The sequence below is a fragment of the Gossypium hirsutum genome, chromosome A03 (genome assembly GCF_007990345.1).
Source record: "Gossypium hirsutum isolate 1008001.06 chromosome A03, Gossypium_hirsutum_v2.1, whole genome shotgun sequence".
NCBI classification, from domain to species: Eukaryota; Viridiplantae; Streptophyta; class Magnoliopsida; order Malvales; family Malvaceae; genus Gossypium; species Gossypium hirsutum.
Window position 1 is genome coordinate 19,493,845 of NC_053426.1, and position 18,035 is coordinate 19,511,879.

The 18,035-nt window shown below is 37.1% G+C and overlaps 1 protein-coding gene across 5 annotated transcripts; it reads right to left on the reverse strand.

The window, feature by feature from the left end:
* Nucleotides 1-117: 117 nt before the first annotated feature.
* On the reverse strand, nucleotides 118-15,472 carry LOC107887104 (uncharacterized). 5 transcript variants are annotated; one of them, XR_001681001.2, is made up of 11 exons: nucleotides 15,314-15,472; nucleotides 12,015-12,073; nucleotides 11,659-11,907; nucleotides 9,056-11,520; nucleotides 8,784-8,896; nucleotides 6,573-8,453; nucleotides 6,321-6,369; nucleotides 5,985-6,232; nucleotides 1,780-1,878; nucleotides 439-961; nucleotides 118-354 (listed from the first exon to the last, which is right to left on the reverse strand). XR_001681001.2 is itself a non-coding variant. In XM_016811245.2 (10 exons), the coding sequence occupies exons 3-10, from the start codon at nucleotides 11,849-11,851 to the stop codon at nucleotides 730-732; spliced, it is 5,280 nt and encodes a 1,759-aa protein (XP_016666734.2). In that variant the 5' UTR covers nucleotides 11,852-11,907; nucleotides 12,015-12,073; nucleotides 15,314-15,465; the 3' UTR covers nucleotides 118-729. The 5 variants fall into 5 exon arrangements, 2 of the variants coding, with proteins under 2 accessions (XP_016666734.2, XP_040952800.1); XR_001681003.2 differs by having other exon boundaries at nucleotides 118-350; nucleotides 15,314-15,470; XR_001681002.2 differs by lacking the exon at nucleotides 12,015-12,073 and having other exon boundaries at nucleotides 15,314-15,469.
* Between the last annotated feature and the right edge of the window lie 2,563 nt (nucleotides 15,473-18,035).

Sequence of the window (18,035 nt, forward strand, 5' to 3'; positions counted from 1 at the left end):
TATATAAAAAAATTATTTTTATATATATATATTTTTAAGACTGGCATGTTAGAGTGACATCATATTAAGAAGAAATGTCAGATTCTAGACTTACCAAATTGAAAAAAGAAATTCCCAGACATTAGAGAGCCTAAAGCTATCCGAACTTTTAAACTATTTTTAAAAAAATATTCATGTTGTAACCTTAAATATATATATATGAAAAAATATAGTGGTAACAACATATACCAACATATTACACTCACCTTTGAATCCCGATATAAAAGGGTAATAGCTGATTGAAGGCTTTGGAACATTTTATACTGTAAACATCGCCAACCAATTCCCTAAGCCCCAGCCCCTTCCACTGCCTGTCTGAAAGAGAACAAAAGATGAGACAGCTATTATGGGAAGGGACCAATCATCCAAAAGGCTTTTAATAAATTACACTTTAATTACCTGAATATTCAGCTTTCTATATGTTGAATTATCAGAAACAAAGCTCTTCTATTCTCCCCCAATTCACCCAAAAATCAAGAGGCACCAATGGCCTACACTCACTGACCAACTTATATATTAATTTCTCAAAAATCATGCACCAGTGAAGAGATTCTATGAGCCTTCCTTGGTTTAAAACCGCACATTCTTCTCCTACGTTTCCATTTGTGTGGTGAAATATTTAAGTTTGATGAAGGTGGTGCCGCAAGAACCGGTTGGCCGAAAATAAGGGGAAAATCAATTAGCTACTGATCAAAGTGAATGACACTGTACCCTATCGGGGAGATTCCTAGGCATTGGTAGTGCAGTAACATATCTGTGGGGGAAGAATTTGTAAGAACTAGTAATTGCATAAGATGACGAGGTTTCAGCCCCGTCACCTTGCCCCCGGCTATGGAACTTGGCAAAACGATTGATGACAGAAACCTTCCCTAGATCCTGACACTCTATTCTTAAGTCCAAGATTGAGGCTCTCTTGTCCAGACTGCATGACAAAGACGAAACATTAGAAAACCATATGTTAGATGTTACCAAACTTCTTAGTTTTCGACAAATAGCTTTGCCCGCAATTCGAAAATGGAAAATGGGGGTACAATCATTCAAATATATGAAAAAAGTTGAGGTAAAAAACAAACACACTACTATTAGACACAGACCGTGACACCCGAGTCAGGATAAAACAAGAGCTTAGGGTAAAACAAATAATGGGGCCAATATCGGGCAACCAAACGAACTAAAAATCTAAAACAAATGAACAGAGGTTCAGTCTAGACCCAAATAAAATCTTCCAATAAAATGCAAATCAAAGAAAAATAAGAATAAAAAGCCTCTGTATGGTATATGAAATGATGCATCCTTCCCTCAAAGTCAAATAAAATACTCAATTGCAAAGTAATAGCAGTTTGCATCCTCTGCCTCCACTACAAAATCAGCTCCTGTGGTTTTAATAGAAATGGGAACATATAATCATATGATAAATTAGAAATTCGTATCAGCCCAGACTTTTCAACAGGCAGAATGCTTCTTAATCTAAAATCCAACGGATAATTGAGCCTGTGCTGGGGAAACTACAAGTATAAGAAAAAAAAGGACAACTAATGCCATCCATGGATGTGACAAGTAAACCCTTCCGTGTGAGACAACAATATAATTAAATTTAATGGTGGTCTGAGAAGTTCTGACCACATCATTTAACGTCAAGCTTAGTAAACAAAATGAAGGGTTCATATTAATATCAGTGTTGCAAAAGATTAACAGGAGATATTATGCATAAAAAATTGGTAAAAACTAGATGTGACTTACCTCTGTAAATAATTCTCCAGCTTCTTTGTCCTGACAATAATCTCTTCTGCAGCCTTTAAGATGGACTCATTTTTCTCCTCCTTAAGCTTTTCAGAGAGGCTAACAGCAAATTAACAACAAAAGAATCATCACAAGGATAGTTGATATGACAAACAATAATGCCCTCAGATGAGAGCTGGTAAAAACTGTAGGAATATTCTGTAAATATTTTAGGAATATTTTGTAGATATTTTCTTTATTAAAATCCCTTATTTTAAGGGATCATATCTCCTATTTAGTATCTTTCCTAACTTAGAGTTTCCTAAAGTAGTGTCATAGGTTGTATATAAAAACTCTGATTTATGTTCTATTTAGTATAAAAAAAATACTCTGATTTCTACATGGTATCAGCTTAGGTTACGATTTCTTTTTCAACCTAGACCATGTCCGAAACTCCTTCTCCTACTTCGGAGATTACTTCAAATCCAGAAAATTTTTCTGGTTCCGATGCTCCATCAGATTCATCTGGTCTGACTATCACCTGCCATCGATTGAATGGCAACAATTTTCTTGAAGGGTCTTGTGAAGGTAATCTGGTCATAAAAGATCCAGAAGGTAACCTTTCTTCTACTGCATTTTTCTCCTCCCAGTTGACTCCTAATTGGATCCTCGATTCTGGTGCTACGGATCATATGACTGGTAACAAGGCATTGTTTCACAATTTTTTCCATACCTTTGGTAAAGCTGTCAAAACGGCTGATGGTACCTTGTGCAAAATAGAGGGACATGGCACTGTTATTCTCAATGAACAGATTGCACTTAAAAATGTTCTCTTTGTACCAAATCTGGCGTGCAATCTCATCTCTGTTAGTAAATTGTCCACAGACTTGCACTGCTCTGTAATTTTTAATGATCGTGATTGTACTTTGCAGGCACTGAACTCGAAGAAGATGATTGGTAAGGCCAGCTTGCATAATGGTCTCTACATCCTCCCTACCTCTCCTAAAATCGAGATCTCCAAGTCATTTACCGCTTTAGGAAAAGTTGATACTGTTATGTTATGGCACTTTCGTTTAGGCCATCCTAGTTTCCAATACCTTGCAAAATTGTTTCCTGCTCTATTCATTAATAAAAGGCCTAATTCTTTTTCTTGCAAAGTTTGCTCTCTTGCCAAACATACTAAATCATCTTATTTTCCTTCTACATACAAGCCTTCTTACCCTTTTGCTTTGATCCATAGTGATATTTGGGGCCCTTCTCGGGTGAAGAATGCTGATAATTGTAAGTGGTTTATCACTTTTATTGATGATCACAGTAGGATAACTTGGACTTATTTGCTGAAAGATAAATCTGAAACTGCTAGTGTTTTTGTGCAATTTTATAACATGGTTCTCACTCAATTTGGGTCTAAAATCCAGCTCTTTAAATCTGATAATGGCAGTGAATTTTTTGCTAGGTCTTTAGGTGATTTTTTTAAGGAAAAGGGCATAGTTCAGATTAGTTCTTGTGTTGGAACCCCACAGCAAAACGGCGTTGCCGAAAGAAAAAATAGGCACCTTCTTGAAGTTACTCGTTCTCTTCTATTTACCACTAATGTTCCTAAATATTTGTGGGGGGAAGCCTTATTAACTGCCACATATTTAATCAACCGGATGCCTAGTAAGGTTTTAAAATTTCAAACGCCTCAATCTATATTTTTGCAGCACTTTCCTCATTTTAAGCCTATCTCCTCCATTCTGCCACTTAAAATTTTTGGCTGCACTGTTTTTATCCAAAATATTGCTCCTAATAAGTCCAAGTTAGATCCTAAGTCTTTAAAATGTGTATTGGTTGGGTATTCTTCACTTAAGAAGGGTTATAAATGCTATCATCCTCCTTCTAAACGATTTTTCACCACTATGGATATAACATTTTATGAGCAGGATTCCTATTTCACTCAGGCTGAAATTCAGGGGGAAACATGGAGTGATTTTCAGCCACAACAGGTATCTCCTTCTAATCTTCATTCTCAACCTTCAGAATTGCCATCTTGTTCGCCATTACCTGCAGATCTGTCACCTGTGAATGCTCCCATTGATTCTCCTGTAGTACCTATGACTAATTCACCTACACCCACTTTAAACACTCTTCCTGAAAATACACCTACTCCAATTGACAGTCTTCAAAAAACACCATCACCCAAACAGCTTCGTGTCTACACAAGAAAAAGAAGACATATCCCTGAGACTGTTTTGCAATCTGATTCTTGCCGAGAATTGGATTTGGGTCCAGCTGCCGAAATGGAAGAAGAAATCAGTAAGTCCACTACTCTAGATGACTTTCCTATTGCTATTAGAAAAGGGGTTAGACAGTGCACCAAGCATCCTATTGAAAAATTTACTGGTTATAATTCATTGATGCCGTCTTTTCAAGCATTTACAGCAACTTTGGATAAAGAACAGGTTCCCACAAGCATAGCTGAAGCTCTAAAGGATCCAAAATGGAGAAGGGCTGTTGAAGAGGAAATTTGTGCACTAGAGAAAAATGCTACTTGGACCATTACAGACCTTCCTCAAGGAAAAAAGGCTGTCGGCTGTAAATGGATCTTTGCTGTAAAGTATAACTCCAATGGCAGTATCCAACGATACAAAGCTAGACTAGTGGCCAGAGGTTTCACGCAAACATATGGGATAGACTTCACAGAAACTTTTGCACCTGTGGCAAAGCTTAACACTATTCGAGTACTCCTAAGTTTGGCTGTAAATTGCGATTGGAAATTACACCAACTTGATGTAAAAAACGCATTTCTTAATGGCAAGCTTGAGGAAGAAGTCTATATGCAATTGCCACCTGGCTCAAAGTCTATTGAAGGCAGCAACAAGGTTTGCAAGCTCAACAAGTCTCTATACGGGTTAAAACAATCACCCAGAGCTTGGTTCGAGAGGTTCACTAAAGTCATTCTTCAAAATGGCTACAAGCAGTCCCTTGCCGATCATACGCTTTTCATCAAGGTAACTTCTACAAATAAGAAAGCTATCCTAATTGTGTATGTGGATGACATCATTCTTACTGGAGATGATGAGGAAGAGATTAGCAATTTGAAGAAGTTGTTAAACAGGGAATTCGAAACCAAGGACTTGGGAAAGCTAAGGTATTTCCTAGGAATGGAGGTGGCAAGATCAAAAGAAGGACTTGTGATCAACCAGAGAAAGTATGTACTTGATTTACTCAAAGAAACTGGTTTTCTTGGCTGTAAGCCGGCTGATACACCAATGGAGGCAAACTTGAGATTCAATAAAGAAGATGAGTCCTTAGTAGACAGAGAGAAATTTCAAAGGTTAGTTGGGAAACTAATCTACTTATCCTTGACAAGGCCAGATATAGCTTTTCCCGTAAATGTGATAAGTCAACACATGACTAATCCTACTGAAGAGCATATGGCAGCAGCAAATAGAATTCTCAAGTACTTGAAGAAAACTCCAGGACACGGCTTAATGTTTAAGAAGACACAAGACAGAACTGTTAAGATTTTTACAGACTCTAGTTGGACTGGAGATCTCACTGAAAGAAGATCCACTAGTGGGTACTGCACTTTTGTTTGGGGTAACCTTACAACTTGGAGAAGTAAGAAACAATCTGTTGTTTCAAGAAGTAGTGCTGAAGCTGAATTTAGAGCACTAGCTTTGGGGATATGCGAAGGAATTTGGCTACTTAAATTACTAAAAGAACTTGGCACAAATCAGGAGGATCACTTTGAAGTTTTGTGTGATAATCAATCTGCCATTCAGATTGCCAAGAACCCAGTTCAACATGACCGAACAAAGCATGTTGAAATTGATAGGCATTTTATTGCTGATCAAGTCAACAAAAAGACAGCCACTCTTTCTTACATTCCTTCAGAAGGACAGATTGCAGACATTCTTACCAAGGCTTTGCCAAAACCTGTGTTCAATAAATTCCTATTCAAGCTGGGATTATACAATGTATATTCTCCAGCTTGAGGGGGAGTGTAGGAATATTCTGTGAATATTTTAGGAATATTTTGTAGATATTTTCTTTATTAAAATCCCTTATTTTAAGGGATCATATCTCCTATTTAGTATCTTTCCTAACTTAGAGTTTCCTAAAGTAGTGTCATAGGTTGTATATAAAAACTCTGATTTATGTTCTATTTAGTATAAAAAAAATACTCTGATTTCTACAAAAACAGTATTCAAATATTTCAAATAAAATTAACATGTTCTTACATGCATCCACCGTCAGGAGGATCAGCTGTATCACTTTCAGGGACATATGATGTGCAGCATGCATCTCCTAAAACTGATCTGGCAACAAAATAGGCCACAGTCTCATGGTTTTTGCTAGCATCTGTAGAAAAAACTACTCTTAGAGGAGCACGAAGTAGTTGTTGCATAAGCTGTGTTGTCAATATAAGCCTTCTTCTCGTTCTAAGCACTGGTGACCATTCTTCAATTGTTTCAGGTTCATCTTCAACCTGCAATTTAGATCAATGTCCTTGAGATGAGAACGGCCGGAGACTAAGGAATAACACAAAATAAAAGACAGTTGAACACCAAAGACACCTTCTCGATCAAGCGATTCACTGCATGCGCCCATTCGGCTTCTGCCACGCTGTGGTCAACAAAAAATTTCAACATAATTCCAAAAAATGGAAAGGAAAAACATAATGACAGCGCGAAAAAGAGAGAAACTATTTTTTTCATATTAGCAATTTATAATTGGAAATGTTTTAGTGCTTGTGGTCATTCACATAGATACTGTTAAAAGTAATTACATCAAATTGAACACATGTAAATTGAACACATCTCAAATACCTGATGTTCTGAGGCTTTTGAGGACCTTGTGTCACTTCTCTATGCCATGATAGAAGCTCAAATGTCATACTTTTACGCTTCTTGGCTCTCACAACAACCAAACTCTGATTTGTGAGATCAGGACACAGAGAGTGGGGGGAGAAATGATCACTTGCTACGGGCAACAGGTTTGAGCTTTGCTGGGCATTATCCAACTGACTAGCAGCAGCATTAACCTGCTCACTTGAATGAAGAGGATGCAAGCTGTCAGGTCTACCAACAGTAAATATTTTTTCTGTAGCCTTCATCATGGCAAGTTTCTGAGCATCGTATACAGGCAGCATTTGCCCATTTTTGAACATCCCATACCGATCAAACCAAGACGGAGCCATCTGGGGACTGATCTGAGAGTGTTCACCCTTGAGAACAGCAGCTGGATTATTAGCATTGGGGAAATGCTGGGAATCATTCTGAGAAGATGCCAGCATATCACTAGAAGATAACTGTCTTTCATTGTCATCTCCAGTGTTCGATGAAAATCTTGGCATCTTAGAATTTCCAGAAGGATCTGATGAAAAGTTAACTGCAGCATCTCCCATCACTGTACTGGATCCATAAGATTGTTCCTCCTGACCATGGGAACCAACCAGCTGAGCATCCAAACCAGAGTCTGGACCTTTAAATCTTTTGACACTCCTATTACTCGGATCAATCTCTACGTTTTCCAAGGCCTGCACCTGATGCAACAATAAAGTATTCTGGTTTGCAGCATTATTCGGTCTTAAAGAACGGCCAAAAGCTTCAATATCTCTTTGCATGGCTGCAAGATTTTGGCTGGCATCGTTCTCTCGCAATACCTGCTGGGCGTTTGCAGGTGGCTTTTCTCCAACAAAGCTTTGCAGTTTAGCACAGTCTGCAGGGAACTCAGATCGACCACTACCTACTACCTGGGCAATTTGATCATCTAGCTTTTTTGATCCAGGATGAGATGCTTCGGACTTAATATTTGACTGATGATTAGGCTTAAACAAATTTTGTGAGGCCAGAGCACTCTGAGCTCCTAATAGATGTTGTGGGGCTGAGACACTTGCATGTAAATTAGGCATATTTTTTGTAAAAGCACCCTGTAAAGATTCAGATGTAGTAGAAGGTAAAGAAGCCTCCAAGACTGGAAAATGCTGGCCTGGACCCCTTGCATTGATTTCGTTGCTACTACTAGGCCAAGAAGCCTCTGAAGAAGCAAGATTCTCACCAGGAGCAGTTTTGGGCATGCAAGGTGCTGATTTCCTTCCTTGACTAGCTTGAGCTCTCACAGAAGAATCATCAGTCTGCTTCATCTGAGATGCCAAAACACCAAAAGGTGCATTGACATATTCCTTTGGTGTTCCTTGACTGCCAACACTACTGACGTGCTGGCTTTGGAGATGACTTTTTGAATGAGGATTGTAAGAGGTAAAACCTGCAGAAACATTGGCCTCCATAGTATTTTGTGAGGCTTTGTTGCTGGTTTGACCAGAGACACTTGACACATTACTCCTATCTCCATGGGATGCTCCATGAGTCAAGGACTGAACAGAAGCAATAGTATCCAACCATGTATGACCTTTCCTTCCTTCCTCAGAAGAGCCGTGAACTAAATTTGGAGAATTAACTCCTTGAGGGAAACTCTGCAATGAAATTGCACGATCTGGAATAGTAAACTTTTGGGATGGGAGCCCTAGTTGTAAACCAAAACCTTGAGAAGCAATAGGCTTATTATGCTGAAACTGACCCACTGATCCATCAGAAGTTTCTGCATCAGGCATTTCAGATGATTGATTGTGTTCAGAAGAGCTTAAGCGTGTTGCAGTACCACACTCCTTTGGCGGATCAGCCTTTTGAAAAAGCTCCAGTATATTTTGACTGCAAACATTGAGAAGATTCAGAGCTCAATAGAATGTAAACAAGTAAACCAGCACCAAAATAATACAAGGAAAGCAGATGTTCAGGGTTACCAAATCAAAATTAGATTTCAAATATTAACACAATGATGCTAGGTTTTTATTCAATACTTTTAAAAACCCAAAAGCTTTTTTCTTTTCTTTTTTTTTTATCAGCAGAAGAAATTTTTAATAGCCAAGCTTACATCAACAAAAAAAAAAGCGCCAGGAATTCCTTTCTTTGTTTTGGTCGGAAGAAAAGCTATGAATTCAGGTCAAGCTAAAAAATTGAGAAGTGCAACAGTTGAACTACCTTGTTGGATATGTCTTCTTTGGCACAAACCCACCAAAAGATCTGTCAGGTGCAGAACCAGGATTTGAACTTTTTGAGGGTATCTTGTCTACTTTAACGCCAGGAAAACAACCCTAATATACAGAAAAAGAAAGTTAATATACAACTATTTTGTCTTCCAAAGGCTAAGTTATTCCAAAAAGATAAAGGAAAGTTCATCACAGGTAAAGACAGAGAAAAAGAGTAGGCAAATTGCACACTATTTACATATATGACCAAACAAATAAAATAACCTTCTCAACTTCTGTAGCCTCTCCACCAGCATGACCAGTTAATTGTGACTGCCCAGAGTATCCCTTGTCATGACCCTTCAATCCTTGAGAAACGTGTTGGGACGTTGCTCGTGAATGTGCAACACTTTTAGTTCCATAAGAAGGTTCGATCTCAACATCTAAATCCCCCATAGGATGATACTGAAACTTACGGGTCACAGAAGATTTATGACTAATATGAGCAGATGACTTCTGTTTTCCTCCTTGTAAATCATTTACATCCAGCCAAACATTGTCTCTCGTACCACCAGTGGAAGTATATTGTGGTAAGTTGGAGCAAAAACTGTCATTAGAAGTTTCTTTGACATTGAGATCCCCTGAAACATTTACTCCAGATGCTCCCTTGTCCAAGCAATTATTTCCAGATGAATCCAAATTTTCAGGGCTCCTTTCCTGAATTTGCTGATATTCTACTGGAACCCTGCTTAGTCCACGGTTAACTTGAGAATCAACGCTTTTCCAGAGATGAAGATTACGACTGTTTGGAAGTTGTTGGCTGCTTTCCTTGGTGACCCTTGTGGTTCTTTTATCTGTAATTTCAGCAAAATTATCCAGATCAGAGGCTACCCCATTCACCTGTAGGCTTCCCAAGCCAGAATTCACATTCCCTGATTTAATATTTCTAAGATCAAAACCAGAACTATGACCTCTCTCCTTATACATAGCACCTCTCTGATCACTATTCTGAGAAGGTTGCAAGGACCTTTGAATATCCTGACTTTTTGATATGGTACCAACACCATGTGATGCAGTATCAATGGATTTCCAACCATTTGGTTCATTCTGTGGCTGACCATGAGGACTATGTATGGCCAATCCTTGTTGGTGACCTGAAAAACTGTTTGCAGTAACTTGCATACCGGGAGAGTGAGAAGCATTTCCTAAGAATTTAGCACTTTCAGCTACGTGCTTTCGTAAAGAACTGCAACCTAGCCGTTTGCTACTGTCTTCTGTTAACTCTCTAACAAATCTCTGAGACATGGGAGAAGGTTTAGAGTTCAGTGTTGAGGCAGGCAGAAAATTGTTATCAGCCCAAGCAGATTCCTGTTTGCTGCCATAGTTGACAATTGATGAAGGCATGTTACCACTTGCAGGTTCGTTATGCTGCATGCCTAAACCACTCCACTCTTCCTGTATCCCAATATCGTTACTAGGGGTTTCTGCTACAGCAGACTGCATAAGAGCACTCCAACTTCCACTTTGCAGTGAAGGAAATGCCCCAGAAGAGACCATACCATCCAAAACTGAGCCCATATTGGCACTCTTTCCAAACATATCCCACACACTGTCATCTGAACCAAACAATATCTTTTCTTCAGTCGGATCTAGGGTAGCCACAGCCTGAGGGGGGTCAGCCTGAATCGATGACTTCCTGAGGGATGTTTCTGAGGGACCAGGATGTCCTTGCCTCCCACTAGATTCCTGCATCACTGCATTTTTTGGTAGGATAGTCATTTGCTGCAAATTTTCTGAAAGAAATCCATTATTTAAACCTTGACCAGCTGCAGCACCAAGGACATTTTTTCCCAGGTCGCCCTGTCCAGAAACCAAAGACCCATCTTGCAAGCTAACTTGATCTTGAAACATAGCATACTGATTACCTGGAAAGGAATTACTGCTGGCTTGCACCTGCTGCATTAAAGGCTCATCCATTTGGACAGAAGAATATTGATATTGATCTACTATTGGACCACTAGTAGAGATCCCATAAAATGACTGATCAACTTGTCGAGGAACCAAACCCATCAAATGCACCTGGCCTTGCTCAGGGGAAAACAAAAATCCACTAGATGATCCTTGCATGATTGGAGTGGCACCATCCTGCAGCCAATTTGCATTTACATTTTCGTTCATGTTCTCTGTCTGCCACGAATAATTCGAAGCATTATGGACAGGAACACCATTTATTGGAGCAAGAGAAACACTATCTGATCCCTGTTTTACAACAGAGGAAACCTGATTCACAGAACTCAACTGTCTTGCTCCTGGTAGCTGAAACTGTGAGTTTGGAAGTTGCTGCCTCTGTAATTCTTGCATTTTCTTAAGCATGGCATGTTGCTGTAACAGCTGCATGTCAGTCCTCTCTGCTTGTTCCCTCGGCAAAGGCTGGATCATGCCATGATGCTGTCCATTAATTTGCTGTTGCCCACCAAAAAAATCATAATTTACTGGTGATTCAGCAGCATCCAATCTCATTGGATTTTTCTTATGAAGATCAGGGCCCCGAGATGCTGTATCCACTCCCAAAAAGTTCGTTTCATTCTGCCTTGTCTGGAAAGCCTGATGCCCTTGCATATAGCCATTTACATTTGATGATTGATTTTGAGATTGACTTCTGACACTTTCAGGCCTCAGACCTGACTGTGTAAAGTTCAGGCCATGCTGCAGGCTTGAAGACTGACCACTTTGTCCTCTGTCAGCATCAGCTAATGTCAAAAAATATAGTCACGTCAGCTAAACAGTGGTATAGAAGCATGTAATAACAATGCACTGTAATCACATCATGGAAACTGTTGCAGCAAAAGCAAGCAGAAACTAAACGATCAAGATATCTTGATTATTACCTAATTGATGTAAACTGAAATTCTTCAAACTGGAAACAAGATGCCCGCCAACTTGTCTCTGGCTTCCAACCCACTGATTGTTATTTAAGCCAGACCAGGTACCATCAAAGACCTGAGAGTGATGCTGGCCCTGAGACAAACTCTCTCCTCCAAGGAAATTATGGATCCTGTCTCCAACTTCGTTGCCAGGCATAGATAATCCAAGCCAAAAACACAGCGGCTAAAGCTTTGTGAGAAGAAAATTAGTGCCTACAAGAAATAAGAATCAAGTTAAAGATTTACATGCCTGCGATTCCATACCAAGCATACAATCATGTGAATCCTTCTCTAAATCCAATTTGTAACTAGAAACAAACCTCTTCTTTAACATTTAAACATTCACCCCAATAGCCATGTTTCAAAACTCAACCTTATCCTGCATGCATAAAATCAAATATATGATCTCATGGAAACAGAAATTAAATCATCTATCCCATAATGAGAATTGTCCCACCATTCTTTCTTCGTCTATAGGGAAGGTGTGGTAAGAAGTAAAAAAAAAAAAAAAACAGCATCAAGAAGCAAATAAAATAACAGCATAGCCCAAAAAACTAATATGCTTCAATACATCTTCTAGGGTACAACATATCATGATACTTGTAACAAAGTAAAAAACCTTTCACCTTATGCAACCAATTTTACTCCACAAAAGGAATGGACAAGGACTTTCTATTATTTCTACAAATTTACATCTATTGGTTCTTGAGCAATGAAATTTACTAAACCTTATCCTGCATGCATAAAATCAAATATATGATCTCATGGAAACAGAAATTAAATCATCTATCCCATAATGAGAATTGTCCCACCATTCTTTCTTCGTCTATAGGGAAGGTGTGGTAACAAGTAAAAAAAAAAAAAAAAACAGCATCAAGAAGCAAATAAAATAACAGCATAGCCCAAAAAACTAATATGCTTCAATACATCTTCTAGGGTACAACATATCATGATACTTGTAACAAAGTAAAAAACCTTTCACCTTATGCAACCAATTTTACTCCACAAAAGGAATGGACAAGGACTTTCTATTATTTCTACAAATTTACATCTATTGGTTCTTGAGCAATGAAATTTACTCAACCTTATCCTGCATGCATAAAATCAAATATATGATCTCATGGAAACAGAAATTAAATCATCTATCCCATAATGAGAATTGTCCCACCATTCTTTCTTTGTCTATAGGGAAGGTGTGGTAACAAGTAAAAAAAAAAAAAAAAACAGCATCAAGAAGCAAATAAAATAACAGCATAGCCCAAAAAACTAATATGCTTCAATACATCTTCTAGGGTACAACATATCATGATACTTGTAACAAAGTAAAAAACCTTTCACCTTATGCAACCAATTTTACTCCACAAAAGGAATGGACAAGGACTTTCTATTATTTCTACAAATTTACATCTATTGGTTCTTGAGCAATGAAATTATAGTTTAAGGACTTTCTATTACTCCACAAAAGGAATGAACGGTGCATCCAGATAATGTAGTTTAAGAAGGTTCTTTCTTTGGGTAGTTATCTTTTGAAATTATATTCCATGGATCATCCCCAAACCCTCTAAAAATAGACTTAACTGTCTTACCATTCCCAAAGGAAACGGTACATTTCGATCCCCCATGCAATGTCTGTCACCACTCATATTTAGATACAGAATAGGCAGGTACGAAAAATTCACCAACAACTTTCAATCACCAAGCTTTCATTAGAAAATTTTCTTCTAGGAATTAACTTTACGCCCCAGCTAACTCTTTAAGGTTTCTAATATCTAGACTCCATGGGTAGCTCATGTTTGAGCATGATGAAACACTCCATGTCAAGCTGTTGCTAATAAATTTTCCAAATGGAAAAAAGGAACATTTTCTGCATTGGTGGATGAAGAACCATAAACATAATAATTTCTAGTTAACTATGTTCCCCCAGGAAAAAAATAAAAATAAAAACTTCCAATGAACAACGAACAATGTGCACAACTGAAGTGATTATATACATAACTATTGATGGATTTATGGCCTCAGAACAAACTTCACAGCTTGACAGGAAAAGGATAGACATTAAGCTTCAGCTTTTGAGATCAAAGGCGGCGCTGCCCCAGCAGCCTACACAACTCTTGGAGGTTAAGAGGCAACACCATAGATTTACAATGGCTTTCACCTTAGCAATTACAAAAGAGAATCCAGTTCTTGAAAAAATAAAGGGACAAAACCTAAAACATTTACTAGCTACTGAAGAGTAGTTTCTTGATGGTGAAATGAACTTTCAACTCCTTGACTCAAGCTAAGAACCTAAATACCTCGAACAGCTATGCTTCAACCTAAGTATGAGGAGCTAGCATGAAACACTATCATAAGTTCCTATCAAAACAAAACATTTTGGCAACCGAATAAAGAATACAAGGCAAGCAAGAAGAATCAAAGTAAAGAAACCTCACCCACAAAAGTGAATAACCATGCATTATCCACAAAGAAGACACCCATGTGAATAACCACATAACCTTTTTGTATAAAAACTCAGTCTTCCTGCAATCGAGCATAAAATTCAAATACAAAACCCTAAACCCTCTAGTGAAGCTTGACATCCTCCTCTACTAAACTACTACAAGTGTTTGTACTGCCATTGACATCCTCCAAAAAACTTCACAAATATTTACACTGCCATTCAGATTTTCATTCAGCCATGGTCCCTAGCATTATCAATGCAAATTACAATATATTAACCCAACCAAGAAAAATGAGAAGAAATTGTGGATATAAATTGTTCTTATACACATTCCCGAATGCCCTACAAGAAATTCCAGGCTCCATAGCATATTGATGGTAAGTCTATCTACAGGAGTTTACCATGAATTCATCATATGTGGCAAGCTGTTGAACTGGAACCTAATATTTAAAGTTTCTTATTATCTAACTAGAGAAATCTAATGATTGTTTTTCTTTGTTTTCTTGTCAATTATGTAGAGTCCTCATTTACATGAAACACGAACTTCTTATTCGTGAAACTTAATTAAAGCAATTTACCGTATGAGACGTTGGCAACAAACCAGATAAATAGATATAAGGACAGCAAAAACCTAGTAATTTAAAACCAAGTGAAACAAAAAAAAAAAATAGGCGACCTCCCATTTGCAAAAATGGGATTAACAAAAAGAAAAGAGTTAAAGCAAAGCACCAAACACAAGTGAAGTGAAAACGCTAATCCACAAGTAATTAGAAATGAGGGAACGAGATTAAAGATGAAAGCCAAAACTTAGCATGAAAGCTTATAACCTTCCAAAGAGCAGGAATAAAACAACTACTATAGCTTTTGCTTAATTGAAGTTTGCAATTCCTCAGAATAAAAGTCCCGGCATCCTCCATTTTCTCGGCAACCAAACAGATGTAAAACTAACAAATTACACATAAATCTCACATTTTTAATCAAGACCATAAATATCAAGAAGACATCAAGCAATTTCCAACCTAAATAAAATGACACTACAAATAACATTACCGCTCCCAACCCTAGAACATCAGAGCCCAAGCATAAATTAATCGTCTCAAAACTTAACAAAAAAAAATTGTAGGATAAAAAAAAAGACATTAGGGTTCGTAGAGAAAGAAAGATGAGATGTGAACTTACAGTGACATAGAGAAGCCTTTGAAATGGAGCTTGAAAAAACGGTCCATAAAGAGTGTCAAATTTTTAGGGGAAAAAAAAGTTAGGTTCGAATCCGAAATGCGATTTTAGAGAGAGAAATTAAATTAGCTCGAAGAGAGAGAGAAATAGTGCAAAAATTTCAACGAAGAGAAGAGCAAAAATGAGGCTCGGATCCGAAGGTAAGGTTTGGAAAAACGAATCTGACGGTTCGGACACGTGGAGAACAATCAGTGCCGCCCAAGCTTGAAGATGTTTATGTTTTGGCCGTCTGATTTTCATAAAAGCTTTAATCCTTTTTTTGGTTAAGATTAATTCCATCAAAAGTCCTCAAACTTTTATTCAGACTCTAAATTGATTCATAAACTTGGTCTAACCTCAAATTGTATCCCTCTACTTTATTGGAATTGAAAAAGTTGATCCTTCACACTTTAATTTGTCGAAATTTATTTCTCATTTTCTTGTACTTCACAAAACTCAGCAGTTAATCCAACTCAATAACACCATTAAGCTTTGTTGTTAAATCATTAACTTAAAAGTAAGTATTCGAGCCATTTATATGCGAAGAATTGTTGAAAAACAATAATTCAATAATTTATATGTAATAATTTATTAAAAATCACCGATTTGAGTTCATGATTTTACTGATATCTAGTCTAACTTCTCTATTTTCTTTTAAGATTAAATTCTAAAAAATTAAAATAACGAGACTAACGTCTTTTTTTTGTAAAGGAGAGGATGAAATTCATAATAAAACTCGTAAAATGTATGTAGAGATCTAGTGTCTTTAGTGTAGTTAAATCATCAAATACACTTGTAATTTTTTTGAAAAAATTGGTTTAATAAAAATTCTATCATTCACATTAATATCTTTTGTATTATGTCCTCAATGAGTTTTGCATGCGAAGCAAAATATAAAGAAAATATTAGCTCACTGATTATCTAACGTTTAACTAATATTAAGTTGCGTTATGTGGCTGGATTATAATGACAATACATCGAATAGGACCCAAGTAGAATAAATCCTAGATTCATTTATGGATTTATTCACTTGTGACGATCTTAACGTGGCTTATCTCAATCTTGAGTAAGTAATGGACTATGTGTGTGCGACTCGTATAATTTGATATATTGAAAGCCCGAGTTCAATTGGTAATAGAGACAAAAGCTAGTACTTTGGTATACGACTTCTACATGACATAATTTCACCTACAATAGCAAAATTAATAGCCCAATAAAGGGTAAATGATACCCTCCCATCGACATTACATGATAGATAGAAAAGTAACATGGTCATGTGTCATTTATTTAGGAAGAATGATTTAATTACTATGTGTTAGTAATCAACTTTTTCATGAAGGAATATGTAATGGTTACCATGAAATAAACTAGAATCATATTGGGTGAACGGATTTAACCCAAAGAGATTAAAGATATACTATGAAAGTAACAAATATATGATAACGGCATTGGATAAGCACTTGATTAAGTAGTTTTTGTAATGGTATATAATAAGAGAGAGCTTAATCATGGTACTATAATGAAATGACCCAATGACTAAATAATATTGTATTTAATAGATGAAAAATTCAAAACTTAATTACAAATTATTTGAGCCTTAATTATATATGTGGCACCCAAAACTCGACCGGGACAGTCCGACCCAAATTTTGAACGTCACATTAGTAACCAAAGTGACTCTCCAATCAACGATCACCAATCACACTTCACAAATAATTAATCATTATATTAAAAAAATCCTAAAATCGTACTTCTTTAATTAAAATTATCACATATTTAATAGACATTGTTTAGACATACAATACTTTCACAAACATACTTCGCATGCATCAATCGAGTTCACTTGACTATTCGTAGAGTTAACCAACACATAAGGCAACAGATAATGTGAAATACACACAACATAAAACAATTTAGTTCTTACGAGCTCCTAATGTCTAATGTTTTCAGGCTCGTAGGTTGGCAAGGTTCACACGTTTCGCCTACCACTTCGCAGATGGCATTTGGCGAACCCTACAGAAGTCCGTTTTGCGAACACCCACTAGGAAGAAAACATGCGAACCTTTTTTAGTAAAACAATCCATTAAACATATAATTGGCAGTTTATCTCATGTACAGTCTATCCGCCAACCCCATTTTCTCACGCGGATCCTATACTGGCAAACTTTATCTCTCGCATATTCATTTTTACTTTAAAACTTATTTAATGTTTTTACATGACAACCCTTTATCATTTTACAAAACCTTTACTCTTACGACCCCTAATATGTTTTTGCCTACTCATTCATTCATCAATTAGACAATTTGCCTGCATCAATAATTTCACGCAACAAGTCAAAATTTATTATACCAAGCATCAAATTGTTTCAAACATACTTAAACAATTTAGGACTTACCTCAATGCTCGACAAGCTCTTCCAACTGCATTTATGATATATGCACGGATGGGGTGAAATTTATTAAATTTCATTCACTGAAGATGTCAATTTTTAAGTTTGGGAAATCAACATACTTGTGACGACTTTTTGGATAGGATCCAGGCATTTCTTGGTTGAGATGTCATCATTGCGTTCGAAGATATATCTCTTAGCTTCAAAACACATTTAAATCACTTGATTTTGGGTCGGAGCTTAAGTTATGACTATTTTAGTGAAGACTGCTTGAGTAGAATTTCTAGATGGGATTT